Below are 19,466 nucleotides of genomic sequence, written 5' to 3'. Positions count from 1 at the left end.
AATAATCTCTATCAATACTATTCGTTCTGATTCACATCCGCTAGAAGAGTAACCACAATATAACAATGTTCAGACTTCCTGTAACGGAGACACAGGGAGTCAGGAAGCAGGTGCAGCTGGGGAGTTTAATATAAATGACCACGTAACGATACAAAAACAAGGAATGTGTCTTAACATAGAAATAGAGACAAAAATGCCTGATGGAAATAACAACATAGTGCTATATATAGAGGGAGAAATCAGTGAAGTTAAAAGGCTCAGGTGTGCCTGATGATGAGGTGCTGGTGCACGTAATAAAGGGTCCCAGGACTGGAGGTTAGTAAACCAATGATGTCGAACGCTGGAGGGGAGGAGCACGAGTAGACTGACACTTCCATACATTCATCTTAGATAAAAAAGAATAGGCCTAATACCAAACCATTCATTTAACATTTTAATGCCAGTGCAATCATGTAAAACAGTCTGCCTATAATCACTCGTTTTCGTTTGCATAGTTCAAGAGTCTAGATGCAGTGAAACATAAGCTATACCAAAAAGAGTTTATAGGACTGTAAGGGCACCTTGAATGGTTCAAGTTCTAGTAGCCTGATGGAGCCAAAAAGGAACAACAGTTATTTTCAAAAGGTTGATAAAAAAAAGAGTGGTAATGTGTATTGTGGCATAGTGCTGTGTATTGGGAACTAGCTTAGCAAGACAGAATCACTCACAGCCACATAGTAACCTTTGAGTTCCTGAAGAGCTGGTTGTTTATGTACAGCTTATCTAATACTAAGGGCAAATTCTGGTTCTCTGCTCTATGTTTTTGAAAATTGGATAAAGGATACGTCTATCTTTTATTTCATGGGGTAGTTGTTTGTTGATAAAGAATGGTGTGTCCTTCAACTCCCTACCCCTTTTCAACACAGCCACCTCCATCTTGTAATGCGACAGTCTAGCAACAATGGGTCAGGGTTTCTAGAGAACCCTTCGGACAAAATGATGCTCCTCTTGGAAATCAATCTTATCTACCTGTCCTTTGGTCATTTTAAGGTTAAGTTTCATGAAATCCTTCATTTTTTATTCGGTTGCCAGATAGTTCTCATCTTCATTCTCTCTAACTCCCATAATGACAATATTTTTTACTCATGCTTCTGCATTTTAAATAGCTCCACTTTGATTTTTGTGTTATCACTCAGGAGTGTCTCCGTCGTTGATTATAGGTTGTCTACTGTCGCTTTCAAACTTTGGTTTTCAGACCTAATTTCTTCCATTATTTTGTTGCTGTAATCCATTCCTACCTTGAGGACCTCAATGTCCTCCATTACTCAGAGCAATAGATCAAGCATTTGTAGCCGTATGTTCATGCTTGCCAGCAATGCATTGTCCTTTTTAGACATTGTTATAACCACCTCCTCTTCCATTGTTTTGTTTGATTGTTTGGAAGGATGTTTCTCCTCCTCTGTTTTTTGCTGGATGAAATAATCCGTCTTGGTCACTTTGATTTACTTGATTGCTGTTCAAGCATATCAAAATGATGATCTATAAAACATTTTCTATGTTATCCAGAAGCTAAATTCTTACATTTTAAGATATGTTCATGGGACAAGTTGTTCCTACCATGCCGCTACCTGCCACATCATTTCCCCCCTAATTCCACAAAAAAACGGCATATGGATCTACCTAGAACCCTCTATGTGTCTCTTTGTTGTTTCTTTTCTTCCCGTACTTTCTTTCGTTTGAGAAATGTGCTAGACGGATTTCCATGCAGTCATGTGAGTTTGACAGGCTTCGTTCCATTCCATTACGAGCTGGGAAAACAGGACTAATGAATTGCCAATAATAAGTGAATGCCTTAATATCTTATGGAGAGACCTATGCCAGCGAACTTTCATTGACCACCCCAGTCTGGAACAGTTCACCCGATTGGCTCAGGCCTTATTTGGTCTGATTGGCTCAGATTGAAGGAACAGGAAGTACTTTCCATGGCATTTAGTCTGATCTTACTGCTCTTCCCTTCTCTTCCTCTTCTGTCACCGTCTTGAGAGGTGAACTTTGTCTTGACCCCCCTGGGAGATATATTTGACACGCCGGAGTCTCAAACCATTCCATCTTACGTCTTTGATGATCCTTTATACTGTCGTATTTTGGAAGCGCATTTGGCTGTCATTGTCAAATGTCAGTGCGTCTGATCCATTCTGTCATGACAGGGTGCAAGAACACATAAAAATAGAAAGGTAAAGAGGAAAGGACTTACTAAAACCATCAAGGGATGTAGCCTGCTGAGTAGGCTGCTGTCCCTTTGTGGATCCATGCCAGTTGCTATCAGGGTGCAGTAACCATGAGCTTGTGAACCAGGGAAACCAACAGGCTGAAGAAGCAGTGTTAAATAAATGGAAGTGACATAATCAGGGCAAGTTATATCCCTCTACCAGCTCACCAAGTGTACGTGTAGAGCAGATGCTCTCTATTGGAAAATCGTAATTGACCACTCATGAATGCATGCACGTGGCAAAGACACAAATGACATTGTATTGCTTATGGTCTGTAAATTGCTTATGTTTGTAAATTGACTATGTGGTGATGCTGAAAAAAAAATGTTTTGCCCGCACCACAGATGGCTATATCGGTCCGCTAATACAGGACTAGTAAAGGCACAGTGCACTATTTTTGTGATTTTTGTTTGCATGTAAATCTAGGTGGGGCAAATATCAGTGGGATACATGCCAGCAAAGCCACTACACTACACAGCACAACACTAAACAATACATGAATTGCACTATAACGGTGACAACTGGTGAGAATAATACAATGTCAAGAATAACCACAGAAGAACATCCCTCTTACATAATCATGTACGGCAAAATGCCTACACTCAAATATCGTTATTCAGCTTAATGGTGCATGGTCTGTATGAGTTGACTGAAGAGTTTAGATTGCAGTATTTAATGTATGTGGTTTATCCCTCGGCCAAATTAAATTTATCTTTGTAAATATACAATCCCTTCGGCATCGGAATGAGCTAAAAGCTGCACTGTAGGATTTAGGGGCTTTACTGTACCCGACATAAAAACAATGTCAACGTTTGGTGATTGATCTAAGAGGAAACAGGACACTTTTGTCTGTTTAACCACTGGTCAGGTTTTCACGTTGATTGATTGGGCTCTCTTTGCAGCCCGAAAGGAAACTGTGGCGCCCGTGCAGGCCGTAATGCGGCCCACATCAATCACGGCCCATGGGCTAGCTCATACAAGACTACAGCGGCTGGCATTTACACAGCAAAGCCCCCAACCTCTTATCAACACACACACTAACAGCAAAGAGAACAATGTCGTAGGACAAAGACTTTCATCAGGTTGACGTCTCAAAGGACCCTGTGCAAATATAGACAGACACTTCTCTCCCTCTCTCTTTACCTCTTTCTCTCCGATGTGGCTGCACTTTGAGAAGGGATGCATTCTCTATTAGAGAGGCTGTCAGGGTTCCTTTGTGCCGTTATAGATCGTCACGTCAAAACAGTTGTGACACCTGTCACCCTCTCGCCCTCAGAGAGCAGGCCCTTTGTGAAAGCTATTATACTTTCCTCTGTTCAACTAATTAGCCACCAGTCTCATTATTACTGATGCAGGGCTGAGGCAGAATGGGCTTGACTGTGTTACCCTCATTTGAAATTCATATCCAATGGCGGGCCACTGCAAGCAACACATATTAATAAGCTAGGCTCTGTTCATTGTAAAGGCTAATTCTCCCCTGGATTTAGATGATGTCGTGGCAGGTCCAGCTCTCGGCTTTTGGTGACCCTAAGTGATATTCGGTTGGGGGGCCCCCCACCTTGCAGGAAACATTTTGATGGCCCACCTCTTGACAGCGGAGAGAATTGCAATTCTACACATTTTGCCATGTAGTGTAGAGTAGAGAAAATGTTGCATTTTTAAATGCCCAGTGCAGTAAAAAACATGATTTTACTTATATACAGTGCCTTCAGAAAGTATTCATACCCCTTTAGTTATTCACTCATCTACACACAGTACCACACAATGACAAAATGAAAACATGTTTTTAGAGGAAAAAAACAATTCTGATTCATTGAAAATTAAGTACAGAAATATCTTCTCCATTTGCCAACCAGTATACCAGCAATATGAGAGAAGTTTTGGAACGGATCTCTCTCCATGCTCACTCCATGTCGACTTCTGTTTCACTCCTGAGAGAAAAAGACAGTTGATAACTTCCACCGGATGCTGTACACCGGTTGCTGGCTCAGACTCAGGTCTCTCGATAGAAGTGGTGCATGACAGGGCCGTAGTGAACACCATTTCTTCATCCGGTTAGAGGGGGTTTTGAGGTCCACACCAATTGGTCAAATTATCCTTCCATGCATGTATATACCATCGCTACCATTACCTCGAGAAAGGACAGATCAGAACAACAGTTCAGTTAATTTCTGATTCAAGAAATTCAGGCAAGTATTCAATCATTCTAGGGTTACATCAAGCAGTTTAGTCTCCTCAACTTACTCAATTGCCACATTATTCATTAAAATTTTTTCATTTAACCTTTATTTAACCAGGAAGGGCTCATTGAGATTAAAATCTCCTTTTCAAGAGCGCCCTGGCCAAGATAGGCAGCACCAAGTCATTACAAAAAAAGTACAGACAACATGAAAAACTACAAGTAATCTAGTAAAAAACATTGAATTAACAAGAGTATAAAACAGCAAATTAAAAACATTGACAGGTCAGGGAATCAGCCTCAAAATGCTTTGTCAGTGATTTAAAAACACCAATCGGGACAAGTTCTTCCAGTTTAAAAGTATTTTTTAAGGTGTCCAAGACGATGGCGCAGAGTACATAAAAGCCCTTTTACCAAATTCAGTTCGGACATTTGGAACAGTTAACAGGATAAAGTCCAGCGAACGAAGAGAGTACCCACCACATTTCTGAACAATAAAAATGCACAAATAAAAAGGTAGTAAACTCAAAATGGCTTTTTAAATAAAAGTATGCCAGTGACTGAGCCTATGAGTGACTAGAGAAGGCCAGCCAACACTGGTATACAAAGTGCAGTGGTGCGTAAGGGTTTTGCAGTTTAAAATAAATCTCAAAGTGCCATGGTAAAGAGTGTCAATTGACCTTTAACACTGAGCGGAAGCATTCATATATAAAATATCCCCATAGTCTAGTAAAGGTATAAATGTAGCTGATACTAGCCTCCTTCTGGCTTCAAAAGAAAATCCTTAATCCTAAAATAAAATCACAATTTCAGGTTCAATTTTATTTGTAAGTTGTTGAATATGCAATTTAAAAGAGAGGCCGTCATCAATTACAATTCCAAGATATTTATATGAGGTTACAACCTTAATCTCCTTGCCCTGACAGGTAGTAATAGGTGAAAGGTTCAGAGGTCTATTTCTTGCATTTAGAACACACCATTAGTTTAGTTTTGTCTGTAATGAGGATAAGCTTCAATTGACACAAGGTATGTTGAACAGTATAAAAAGCAGTTTGCATGTTCTGGAAAGCTTTTGTAAGAGACGAGGCACAACAGTAAATAACAGTATCATCAGCATAAAAATGAAGTTGTGCATTTTGGACATTTTTGTCTAAATCATTTATATAAATAGTGAATAAGTGAGGACCAAGTACAGAGCCTTGGGGCACACCATTCCAGACATACGCCCATCAAATTGAGTGCACAATTGAGTTCTATCAGACAGATAGTTAGCAAGACCTACACTCGACAATCTCTGCCTTAGTATAGCATGATCAACTGTATCAAAAGCCTTAGAGTGATCAATAAAAAGTAAGGCACAGTTCTGTTTTTTTGTCAATGGCTTCAGTGATATAAACATAAGATGACACTACTTTCTTCTAGATGAGATCCTAATAAACACTTTTGCCACCAACTGATGCCCAATCTTTATAATTACCAAACCATAAATTGTCAGTCTAAATGGTATACCTTTGCAGCTTGTCAACACTGCAGTTCTGCTTCTCTGAAACGGTCCTGTACATTGTCAAAAAGGTGAGTTTCTGAAATGCAACGCATGCTAAATACTCATTAGATGTCTAGAGATGCCTAACTAAATTTTAGTGGAAAATTGGGTCCGGGTTTCTAAGGGTTGTGTTCTATTGTACAGGTTAATCTCGATCCACAATATGCCAGAGGATGTAAAGCCATAACACACAGAGAGTGTTCACATTTTCAGCAGCAGACTATGATCGATCATGTCAAAAGCTGCACTGAAGTCAAACAAAACAGCTCCCACAATCTTCTTACTATAAATGTCTTTCAGCCAATCATATGTCATTTGTGTCAGTGCTGTACATGTTGAGAACCCTTCCCTATAAGTGTGCTGAAAGTCAATTGCTAATTTGTTTAATGTGAAATTGCATATTATCTGGTCAAACCATTTTTTATACCCAAAGTTTACTGATTGGTCAGCTGTTTGAACCAGTGAAGGGAGCTTTGCTAATCTTTGGAAGCGGAATGACTTTTGTTTCCCTTCAGGCCTGATGGCATAAACTTTTCTACAGGCTTAGATTGAAGAGATGGCAAATAGGAGTGACAATATAGTACGCTACCGTCCACAGTAATTTTCCATCCAAGTACCAGGTGGTTTGTCATTATTGATAGACAACAATATATTTTTTCACCTCTTCTGATATCTGATTGGAAGTCGACTTCACAACAATACTAATGGTCAGCAACAACAATCCAAACAACTCAGATGCATGTGAAGTATCTGTAAAATATACAAAATTACTGCCCACTACATGTGTCTTTCATAACAATATGATAATTTATGCACACATTTTTTTGTCATGTTTGAATGTGCTAATCTTACCAATGAAAACAACATTAAAGTATTTGGCAATATCAGAAGGTTTTATAATGAAAGAGGCATCTGATTCAATGAAGGATGGAGCAGAGTTAGCTTTTTGCCAAAAATTTGATTTAAGTTGCTCCAAAGCTTTTTACTATTGTCCTTTATATATTTTACTGGGAAGCTTATCAGAGGTAGGCATGACAGTGATATTTACATTTGAGCTGATGTGCAGGGTGAACTTCTCAAAATGAGCTTCCTACTAGGGAAAACTGTCTCAGTGCTAAGAGTGTAATTCAGGTTTATAGGCACATGATTACTGCTGACAATAGCTGTCGTATTGACAGTGATATTCAGGGGAGTTAGAAGAACATAAATTGGGTTGCTTACATTGACCATACTACCATCTCTACGGGAGTTGATATGCTTTCAATGTCTTCCTGTATGTTGCTGATTATGAAACGTAGGACTGGAGCACAATACACGCAGGTCATCAGGCTCTAAACTGTCTCATAAAAAAGTATCTGATCTTGTAGATTGTTATTTAGGAACGTATTTAGGAATCATTAAAAATTGCTTTGGAGAGCTTTTTCACACTAAATACATTGTTGAACAAAAAATACATTGGTTTGATTAATCCTGAAGGTTGCCATTCAGTTGTTCAATCCATTAAATATTGGAAAGGGAGAAAACTATAATAGTAAAGGTTGACCAATAGTCCTATAAATACACCCTAATCCCAGTGATGTAAAGTAGTTAATTAAAAATACTTTAAAGTACTACTTAAGAAGTGTTTTGGGGTATCTCTACTTTACTTTACTATTTCTATTTTTTGACACGTTGTACTTTTACTTCAATACATTCCTAAAGAAAATAATGTGCTTTTTACATTTTCTTTGACACCCAAAAGTACTTGGTACATTTTGAATACTTAGCAGAAGAGGAAAATGGTGCAACTCACACACTTATCAAGAGAGCATACCTGGTCATTTCTACTGATGATCTGGTGGACTCAATAACCACACATTCTTCATTTGTAAATTATGTTTGAGTGGTGGAGTTTGCCCCTATCTAACAGTAAATAAGAAAATGGTGCCGTCTGGTGTGCATAATATAAGGAATTTGAAATGATTTATACTTTATACTATTTTTAGCAATTACATCTACTATTGAAACCTAGGTGTATTTTAAACCACACACTTTTAGACATTTACTCAAGTAGTATTTCACTGGGTGACTTTCACTTTTATTCGAGTCATTTTCTATTAAGGTATCTTTTCTTTTTTAAGTGTGACAATTGGGTACTTTTTCACCACTGCCTAATCCTTGCTGATCATGGAACTGATATGGCAACGGTCCAGTCGTAGTAAAATATATGCCAGGCTCCAGGATTAAACTGCCTGGCTTGGTTTGCGTTCCATGTACATGTCCCAAATGATTGAACAACTTGTAATACGTTAAATATTACCACTATTGCTTGCACTCTCAGGATCAATATTAATTCATATTTAACATTATACCTTTTTTTTAAGAAGAGAAAGCTGGACTGAAATCTAAACTTTATACAGTGCAAAGGTTACATTTAGCCAGACTGCACGGATTTGGCTTGTCATCTCATTGACTCTCATCTCCAAAATGAATCCCTGCAAATTACTAGGCCAAACAGTTTAAATTCTACATAACGGCACATAACTTCATAAACTTAACTGTGGGCACACATATCCTATCTGTCATCCCTCTGCAACTGGATCTTGGACTTCCTGACGGGCCGCCACTAGGTGGTAAGGGCAGACAACACATCTGCCATGCTGATCCTCAAAACCAAGGCCCCTCAGGGATGCATGCTTAATCCCCTCCTGTACTCCCTGTTCACCCATGACTGCATGGCCAAGCACGACTCCAACACAATCATTAAGTTTGCTGACGACACAACAGTGGTAGGCCTGATCACCAACAAAGATGAGACAGCCTATAGGGAGGAGGTCAGAGACCTGGCAGTGTGGTTCCAGGACAACAACCTCTCCCTCAATGTGAGCAAGACATGATAGTGGACTACAGGAAAAGGAGGGCCGAACAGGCCCCCATTAACATCGACAGGGCTGTAGTGGAGACGGTCGAGAGTTTCAAGTTATTCGGTGTCCACATTACCAACGAACTATCATGGTCTGAACATACCAAGACAGTCGTGAAGAGGGCACGACAACACCTTGTCCCCCTCCGGAGACTGAAAAGATTTGGCATGCGTCTCCAGATCCTCAAAAAGTTCTACAGCTGCACCATCGAGAGCATCCTGATCGGTTGCATCACTGCCTGGTATGGCAACTGCTCGGCATCTGACCGTAAGGAACTACAGAGGGTAGTGTGTACGGCCCAATACATTACTGAGGCCAATCTTCCTGCCACCCAGGACCTATATACTAGGTGGCGTCAGAGGAAGGCCCAAATCATAGACTGTTCTCTCTGCTACCGCACTGCAAGCAGTACTGGAGCGCCAAATCTATGTCCAACAGGCTCCTGAACAGCTTCTACCCTCAAGCTTTAAGGCTGCTGAACAATTAATCAAATGGCCACTTGGACTATTTACATTGACCCCCCTTTGTTTTTACACTGCTGCTACTCACCCTTTATTATCTATGCAAAGTCACTTTACCCCAACCTACAAACTACCTCAACTAATCTGTACCCCAGCACATTGACTTGGTACCAGTACCCCCTGTATATAGCCTCGTAATTGTTATGGAACTTTGTGTTACTTTTTCGTTTTTACTTTAGTTTATTTAGTAAATATTTTCTTAACTCTAATTATTGAACTACGTTGTTGATTAAGGGCTTGTAAGTAAGCATTTCACGACAAGGTTGTATTCGGCACATGTAACAAATAAAAGTTTATTTGATATGCTTCAGTTTGCTGCCCTATGACTGGTTTCACATTTGTGACCCATCACCTCAATTCAGTCTTATGTAGCAACATTTGAAATTGTGTTTTTTACATTGGATAAAAGTACAGACTTAGAGCTACGAAATGGTTTGTCATGTACTGCAGTTGAGGAACAATGGTTAAGTAATTCTGCTTTGAAAATTGATAAACTTGTAACCACACTTTTGAGAACATGGCCCTTGATTATTTTTGGAACACCTACTGGAGAGCTCTTCTTTGTCTTTACCCATTCAGCATTGTTCACACCCTCTTAAGCCCCACCCATCTCTATATGATTCACATGTGAGGCCATGTGCTAAACAGAGTGAGTAAGGTAGTTTAGAAAACAACCAACTATTTCAAGACTAAAGTGCTGAAAGTACTGTAGTAGCAAAAGTGGTAGTAAAAATACACTTTATCTAGTCCTCGGCCAATATCCTATTCTGACTTTGGTGCAGATCATGTTGTTATTTACGTTGTCGTAAACACACACTATATCAAATAAAATCTGTTTGTTTGTCACGTGCACAGGATACAGAAGGTGTAAAAAGTACAATTAAATGATAACGTCCATATTTGCAGGGTAGCGAAATGCTATAACCACCTACAGCCACATCTAGCTAAGTGGATAGGTCACTATTGTCTAGACATGTACACATGTTGATGAAATACAATATATGGCCGTAATCACACTCAGACATACCTCGCCAACCTGATGGGTTTGTTGTCACAACTTCCGCCGAAGTTGGCTCCCCTCCTTTTTCGGGCTGCGTTAGGCAGTCGACGTCACCGGCCTTCTAGCCATCGCCACTCCATTTTTCATTGTTCCATTTGTTTTGTCTTGTTCCCCGCACACCTGGTTTACATTCCCTAATCACACTGCATATGTATATATATTCCTCTGTTCCCCCCATGTCTTTGTGTGGAATTGTTTTGTTACGTGTTTAGTGTTATGCGCCAGACTGGTTCCCGGGTATCGTGTGTTGACCCGTAGTATGTTATTTGCCATACATTTGCATTATTGTGAGTGTTTTCACACTTATTCACTTTTGCCATTGGCTGGAGGGGTTTTCGACGCAGTTGCGTCTCTCTTTTGTACTTCTGCCAAATAAAGTGTGCCTGATCACAACTCTCTGCTCTCCTGCACCTGACTTCTTACCAGTAGCGCACAACCTTGACATATGTAATCATCTGGCGGAGTGGAGTCTTTTGTTAAGACATGTAGCTAGCTAGCTAAACAATTAACCATAATTCCAGCCCATAGCTACAGTACAAATGGGTTGCCATAGCTAGCCATCATGCTTTAAATTCATTTGTAGTATGAATCTGCAGGTAGTTACCGCTAGCCAACTAGGTTCAATGTCAGCTAGCTAGCTAACATTAGGCTACAAATAGCAATGCAAATGGAAAATCATAATACTACGCAGATCATACACGTAATGCTAGCTAGCGAGCCAGCTAGCTAACAGTACGCTTTAACTTGCAATAAAAACAACTTTCTGACCAAATTAGAAATGTAGCTAGACTCTTACCCGTGGATGAATGCTTGTTTGGCCTGTTGTGTCAAGTCACATCAGTTCACACTGACTGTGTGCAGCCCATCACTACTTTTTCCCACTGATCTTTGTCGATTACGCCTGATAAATTCAGAGCAACAATGTTGTTGAGAGCGGTAGCAACACTTTTGCAGGACTCCGTGGCTAATGTTATATCTTTCAAAAAATCTGCGGTGGCAAGGATTATCTACATATACTGAGCAGCTCACAGAAGCATGCTACATCGCTTCAGGACCCTTCTATAACATGCCATTTACATCAGAAATAGAGATTTGGTTGTAAAAAAATCTAACTTCTTATAATGACAAAACACCATTTGACAATGTTTTATCTCCTTCTATTTGTTTTTTTTCTACACTCAGGACCTTGCCAACCGAACCCATGCCACAACAGAGGAATATGTGAAATCAGTGAAACCTACAGAGGCGACACGTTCATAGGTTATGTCTGCAAGTGTCCAACCGGCTTCAACGGGATCCACTGCCAACACAGTAAGTTGGATGATCATCATTATACCTTATAGATACCGGTGATAACATTTCTAGGAAAGAAATTCAAATGAAGAAAAGTAGAGATCTTATAGAAATATACACATTCTGCCCTTCATATAAATACTTGCCACTGGTTAATACTAGAACCACTAAAGCAGTCATTTTGACTGCTCATGATTTTTAACTCACACCCCCCTCTGTCCTTGACTTTTCCTAAATAAGTCTATATAACACACTGCCACTGTTATAATCTTAATGTTGCAAACAGAACTGGAGTTAAACCAATGGTTTTCCCCCATTGCGCCTCCTTCTCCCAAAAGTAGGGCCTGCTCCACTCCATTTTACGACAGTTTAAAGTGCAGAGCCCAGATGATAATCCCCCTAAAATTGACCCAAATCTGAACCAAAACTAATTTCACACATACAGTGTCATTCAAGGGTTTTTCTTTATTTTTTACTATTTACTACATTGCAGAATAATAGTGAAGATATCAAGTCTATGAAATAACACATATGGAATTATGTAGTAACCAAAACAAGTGTTAAACAAATCAAAATATAATTTTATATTTGAGATTATTCAAAGTAGCCACCCTTTGCATTGATGACAGCTTTGCACACTCTTGGCGTTCTCTCAATCAGCTTCATGAGGTTGTCACCCGGAATGCATTTTAATTAGCAGGTGTGCCTTGTCAACCTTTTTACACATACCAAAAAAAGGGTGTGATCATTCTACAGTAGTCCCTGGAGAATACGCGCCAACTGATGTGATTAGAACGCTTATTTAGCACGTCCAGTTTTGATTGACGCAACAATCAGCGCTTGAGCTGGCCACACTGTTTATTCACGGAAATATTTTGCAAAACACAGTCCTTACAAAGTTATGTCCAGAATGTGACCAGTTTATTTTTGGATGCAATGTTCAGAAATTCACAGATATAGCTGCAGCATTACAAACTGGAAAATGTAGGCTACATTTATCCTAGCGCTAACTGAGGAAAGATTGACCTAACATAGAAGGCCATATTTTATATCTCTCGGCTGACAGAAACTACAATATGAATGAGCTAATAGCAATTACTATTTACAATTGATCACATCATGTGTGAGCTCACCCTTGACCGAAATAATAGAGTTAAATATTTTCTAGAAATTGAAAGTAATCCGACAATGGGTTGTTTGTGCGTGCCACCATGTTTGTTTTTTTACATCAACGAAAGATAATAAGAGACAAGATAAGTTTGGTATGTTTGTAGTATGCATGTTGAAGGGGATGTGTTGTCTACGATCATTCACTTCTCTTCCTTTACTTCCAGAAGTTTACTCGGAAGTTGAGTGAACCATTCCTTCACCTCATCCTAACCACTTTGATCTGACAGACCTTTACGTGACACCCAGAATGCATTGTGTAATGTCAACAAACATGGCACCACACACAGCTGGCAAATAGCTTAGCATTAGCTAATTATAATCAGTACAACATTCAAAAAAGTATTTTACACACATCATGGGTGTCCATTAAAATCTATGCAATAATCAGAATGCATTATTTGTCACCAGAACTTGAAAACATGTGAATTAAACTGGAAATACATTATGCTCCAAACAGACATAGATACAGTTGAAGTCGGAAGTTTACATACACTTAGGTTGGAGTCATTAAAATTAATTATTCAACCACTCCACACATTTCTTGTTAATTAACTAACTATAGTTTTGGCAAGTCAGTTAGGTGCATAACACAAGTATTTTTTTCCAACAGTTGTTTACAGACAGATTATTTCACTGTATCACAATTCCAGTGCGTCAGAAGTTTACATACACTAAGTTGACTGTGCCTTTAAACAGCTTAGAAAATTCTAGAAAATGATGTCATGGCTTTAGAAGCTTCTGATAGGCAAATTGACATCATTTCAGTCAATTGGAGGTGTACCTGTGGATATATTTCGAGGCCTACCTTCAAACTCAGTGCCTCTTTGCTTGACATCATGGGAAAATCAAAAGAATTAACCAAGACCCCCCCCCCGTGAAGATGCTGGAGGAAACAGGTACAAAAGTATCTATTTCCACTGTAAAACGAGTCCTATATCGACATTACCTGAAAGGATGCTCAGCAAGGTAGAAGCCACTGCTCCAAAACCACCATAAAAAATCCAGACTATGGTTTGCAACTGCACATGGAGACAAATATCTTACTTTTTCGAGAAATGTCCTCTGATGAAACAAAAGTAGAACTCTTTGGCCATAATAACCATTGTTATGCTTGGAGGAAAAAGGGGAGGCTTGCAAGCCGAAGAACACCATCCCAACCGTGAAGCACGGGGGTGGCAGCATCATGTTGTGGGGGTGCTTTGCTGCAGGAGGGACTGGTGCACTTCACAAAATAGATGGCATCATGAGGTTGGAAAATTACGTGGATATTTTGAAGCAACATCTCAAGACATCAGTCAGGAAGTTAAAGCTTGGTCGCAAATTGGTCTTCCAAATGGATAATGCCCCCCAAAATACTTACAAAGTTGTGGCAAAATGGCATAAGGACAACAAAGTCAAGGTATTGGAGTGGCCATCACAAATCCTAGACCTCAATCATATAGAAAATGTGTGGGCAGAGCTGAAAAAGTGTGTGTGAGAAGGAGGCCGACAAACTTGACTCAGTTACACCAGCTCTGTCTGGAGTAATGGGCCAAAATGTACCCTACTTATTGCGGGAAGCTTGTGGAAGGCTAGCCGAAACGTTTGACCCAAGTTAAGCATTTTAAAGGCAATTCTACCAAATACTAATTGAGGTAATGTAAACTTCTGACCCACTGGCAATATGATGAAAGAAATAAAAGCTGAAATAAGTAATTCTCTCTACTATTATTCTGACATTTCACATTCTTACAATAAAGTGGTGATCCTAACTGGCCTAATACAGGGAATTTTTACATGTCAGGAATTGTGAATAACTGAGTTTAAATGTATTTGGCTTGGGTGTATGTAAACTTCCGACTTCAACTGTAGATAATGTATGCGCCTACAGTAGAAACGACAACACGATATACAGAAAATAATGAACTTACATTAATAAGAACGCACACATGTCCAAAGCTATTATTTGTAAGGAAAACAACAAAGAATACAATGCGAGCGCTAGCCAGAAAATGTTCCAATTTGTTCAAACTGCGCCACTGTATACTTGATCTGCGCAAACATTGGTGAAGTGCGTGGGCTCTCCCCGAAGAGAGAAGTTTGTGCGGCTCAGTAAAGCCTGAAATATAAATTGTCCACAATGCTGAAATGGGCTACTTCGATGTGAATTAATGAGGAGGCAGAACACACCTAAATTCAAACTGTTGTTAGAAAATAATTGGAATTTGACAAGTTGAAACATGGCCTATAGATAATTAGCTGGCAGCACGTGTTAACTGTCCTAATGAGTAATAATCACATTTTGGAACAGTGAGTGCACTCTGACATGTGCATACAACAACTCACGCTGGGGAGACCATTAGAGATATTTGGAACTCACGTATGAAAAGGTTAAAAGTTAATTGGTTGAAGTTATTTCCTTCTTAATGTGTTAGAGCAAATCAGTTGTGTTGTGACAGTATAGGGGTGGTATACAGAAGATAGCCCTATTTGGTAAAAGACCAAGTCCATATTATGTCAAGAACAGCTCAAATAAGCAAAGAGAAACTACAGTCCATCATTACTTTAAGACATGAAGGTAAGTCAATCAGGATAATTTCAAAAACCGTCTCTCATGTAGACCACCACAGGAAAGGAAGACCCAGAGTTCTCTGCTTCCGAGGAGTTACCAGCCTGAGAAATTGCAGACCAGAGTTCAAGTAACAGAGACATTGCAACATCAACTGTTCAGAGTAGACTGCGTGAATCAGGACTTCATGGTCGAATTGCTGCAAAGAAACCACTACTAAAGGTAACAGATAAGAAGAGAATACTTGATTGGGCCAAGAAACACGTACAATTGACATTAGACCAGTGGAAATCTGTCCTTTGGTCTGATGAGTCCAAATTTGAGATTTTTGATTCCAACTGCCGTGTCTCTGTGAGACGCAGAGTAGGTGAACGGATGATCTCCGCATGTGGTATTCGCACTGTGAAGCACAGAGTATAACGGTTGTCGTTGGTTGAAAAAGGTGAAGAGGACCAAGGTGCAGTGTGGTACGTGTTCATGGTAAATTTAATAAAGAAACTGAACACTAGAACAACAAAGCAGACCAGACCAAACAAAACAGCTCTGTCTGGTGCTGACACAGAAAGACAGAAAACAACTACCCACAAACACAGGTGGGAACAGGCTACCTAAGTATGGTTCTCAATCAGAGACAACAATTGACAGCTGCCTCTGATTGGGAAGCAAACCAGGCCAAACACATAGAAATACAAACATAGAACAAAACCTAGAATGCCCACCCCAACTCACGCCCTGACCAACCTAAAATAGAGACATGAAAAAAGGAACTAAGGTCAGGACGTGACACAGAGGAGGTGTGATGGTGTGGGGGTGCTTTGCTGATGACACTGTCTGTGATTTATTTAGACTTCAAGACACAGTTAACCAGCATGGCTAACACAGCATTCTGCAGTGATACGCCATCCCATCTGGTTTGCCCTTAGTGGGACTACCATTTGTTTTTCAATAGGACAATGACCCAACACACCTCCAGGCTGTGTATGGGCTGTTTGACCAAGTAGGAGATTGTGTTTTGGTGTCTTCACTACAATATTCTACAATATAAAAAAAAAACCTTGATTGAGTAGGTGTGTCCAAACTTTTGACTGGTACTGTATAACAAAAGCTGAAATAAATGATTAAAGTATAATGGGGAGAATGAGTTGATGAGCGAGGGTAAGCTAAAGAAGAATAATTATGTAATTACCAAATCTGAATGAAGAACAGGGAGGGCCATTCTATTTGTAGTCTTAATCTTAAAGTGGTACTCTATCTACCCTATGTCAGTTTACCTTATAAAAGCAGTCTTATTATCAGTCTACTCTGGCCTACTTGGAGTAGGCTGCACAGCGAGAGCGGGCATAATTTTAAATGCTGAACTGCTTTCAATCTCTGGGGAAATATCCACATCATGCAGCAGGCATGAGTGTCGGAGAATGTGGTGATCAGGCTTGGGGAAATTTACATTGGCAAGGGAAGCAATGTCCCCATGGATCTTTTCTTCACTTCACTGTCATTGGTGAAAAAGTTGCTTACAAAGAAAACAAGTCTGAAAGGTGTTGGGCCGAAAATCTCCCCCCTGCCAGAATTCTCTCCAACCCTTTGCATTCTTCATTGCTGTGACTTGCTTGCAGTTAAGCCTACGTTTCACTGATCGTACAGTATAAAAAAATACTAATTACACTGTTAAAATGTTGCAGTCAAAAGGACTGCTCATTAGCTTGAAGGGGGAGTCTAATGTTAAATGCTCACCTGTCATGTCAATTGGAGAGGTTAGAGAAAACAAATGATAGCCCTTTATGTAAAAATTTGTGATTTTAATAGGGTTGATCGATGTCAACCTTTGTCCTATCGTGATTATTGTACTCGTAATACATAGTATAGTATAAACCAGTGGTTCCCGAACATTTTTGGTTACTGTACCACCAACTGCATTTTTCTCTGCCCAGAGTACCCCTGAAGTGCCCCATCATGTACATTCCACCATTAGGCTTGTGGTCTCATGAGTCTTCTTAACCGTTGTGTGGTGTTCATGTTTTTGTTATTCACCCACTGTTCGCGGGTCTGATGGACCCACAAACACAGGCAAAACGTACATGTTAACATATCAATTACAAGCAATATAGATGACATACATGGTTAATATTTGCCATTTCCCTCTGATAGAACACATTTATCAATAAAAGCTCTATTCATTTTTTTTTAATCAAAAGTGATTTTTGTAGACAAATATCTATTAAAATCAAGACATGGGTGCAATAAATCATGTTTACCTTGAACATATATTAATGTAACAAGGTTTTCATCACTATTGATGTTTACTGCTTTGGACTGAAGGACATATTTTACATACAGTATTTTATGGACATGATAAATGATCGCTATTGAACACAAATTAAGGCCGGTCTACACACCACATGAGGGACAGATTTTACTGTTTTGTGTTGCAAATGTATTTCTTGCACTTGATTTATGTAGAATGATGAAATCACTTAGTTCAAAAATTGAACTAACATCTCACATATATAGTTACATCAGGCCAAGGTAGGAGAGACAGCCATATAAACATGCAACAATATCACTCACACTTACTTCCGGTATTGGAGTTCTTGGTTTTGCGAGTCGGGAGGATGGGGAACCAGCATCCTCCTCATGATGGCTGCAGAAGCTGGGGTCCTTGGGATGTTGCCTCCTCTGGATTTGAAGTCTTAGCAATGCCTTTCCCTGCTCCTCTGGAGCTTCCCTCTGGGTTCAACGCCATCCAGACGACAAATGAGTTGTACCCCGAAATGTCCAAAATGTTGAAGAATATCAGAAGTGGCCAGCATAAGATTCTCCTTTTGCTGCTGTAGCCAGTCACCAGTTTGTCCACCTCTCCTTTTGTGGCATGATTTCTGTTTTTTTATGTTTCTGGCCACAGATTCTCCCATCCCTATGCAGCGTACTAATGAGTACCACGTTTTTGCCTTTCTTTGGCACGTAGGACACTAGGGACGTGTCAGCTGTGAACACAAACTTAGAGCAATTGATAGGCCTGTTCTGTGGATTCAACAGCTGAGGTGAGAGCTTTGGCTTGATTTTTCTTACTGTTCCTACCATCGTCAGCTTCCTCTTGAGGAGCTCCTGTCCCAGCTTAAGCCAAGTAAAAAAGTTATGGCATGTGATGTTGTGGCCACGGAGTCCCTGTGTCACATCCAGGACAACCCACATCGCTTGGTTCTTCTCAGAGGCTCCTCCATCTGGCTTCCCCATAAACACTTGCAAGTTCCACGCATACAGTATGATGAAGTAGTATCACAGGCAGCCCAGATATTGATTCCATATTTTGCGTGTTTAGAGAGTATGTACTGCCTGAAGGGGCAGCGGCCTCTCAGTGGCATAAGCTGCTCATCAACAGTAACGTTGAGCCCAGGGTTGTAAAACAGGGAAAGGCGGTCCACCCGCTTGTCCCACACTGACCTGATTTCAGCTAGCTTGTCTCTCTGACGCCAAGCTGGTCTGGTGTCTCGGTTAACGAGGCGGTCATCCTGGAAAAAATGTGGAAGTTTTCCAGAGTTAATGTTGCATGGAAAAGTTCTCTGACAGTTTCTGCATCCCACAGGGATTCTGTGAATTCCCCATTGGATCTGAAAACACCAGCAAGGATAAGAACCCAAAATAAGCATGTAAAAGCATGCCTTCCCTCCAAATTAGTGCAGTCCAGAATGATTTAGTGGATGGTGTCTGGGATGAACAGCTCAAAATAAGACTTTATGTCCTGCACATGAGTAACCGCCATCTGCGTCTGCCTTGGTTGCATCCTTATCACATTGGCAGCCATGCGTGATGGCTCATTCCATTAATTTTCTATTTTTTTTGGACAACCTTATTTTTCCTCCTGCAGGCTGATGAGCTGGTTGCTGACTGGCTGATCCTGGGGCTGGCTGAGGGTCAATCTCATCCTCGTCTTCCAACTCACTGTCAGACTTCGAATTGACAGAGACATGATCCTCATATTCTGAAAATTATTCGTCTTTCAAAA

At 40.1% G+C, this 19,466-nt stretch overlaps 1 protein-coding gene across 4 annotated transcripts in view; it reads left to right on the top strand.

The window, feature by feature from the left end:
* The window catches only part of edil3a (EGF-like repeats and discoidin I-like domains 3a), a 247,730-nt gene that overhangs the window by 90,379 nt on the left and 137,885 nt on the right, over window positions 1-19,466 (top strand). For all 4 annotated transcript variants that reach the window (XM_036935506.1, XM_036935509.1, XM_036935507.1 and 1 more), the window contains one exon: window positions 11,638-11,766. In XM_036935506.1, coding sequence (XP_036791401.1) covers window positions 11,638-11,766 — 129 coding nt within the window. The remainder of the gene's footprint in view (window positions 1-11,637; window positions 11,767-19,466) is intronic.

This window comes from Oncorhynchus mykiss, chromosome 11 (assembly GCF_013265735.2).
Source record: "Oncorhynchus mykiss isolate Arlee chromosome 11, USDA_OmykA_1.1, whole genome shotgun sequence".
Lineage (NCBI taxonomy): Eukaryota > Metazoa > Chordata > Actinopteri > Salmoniformes > Salmonidae > Oncorhynchus > Oncorhynchus mykiss.
Note: the sequence above shows the minus strand (reverse complement) of the source record. Positions and strands in the feature narration are given on the sequence as shown.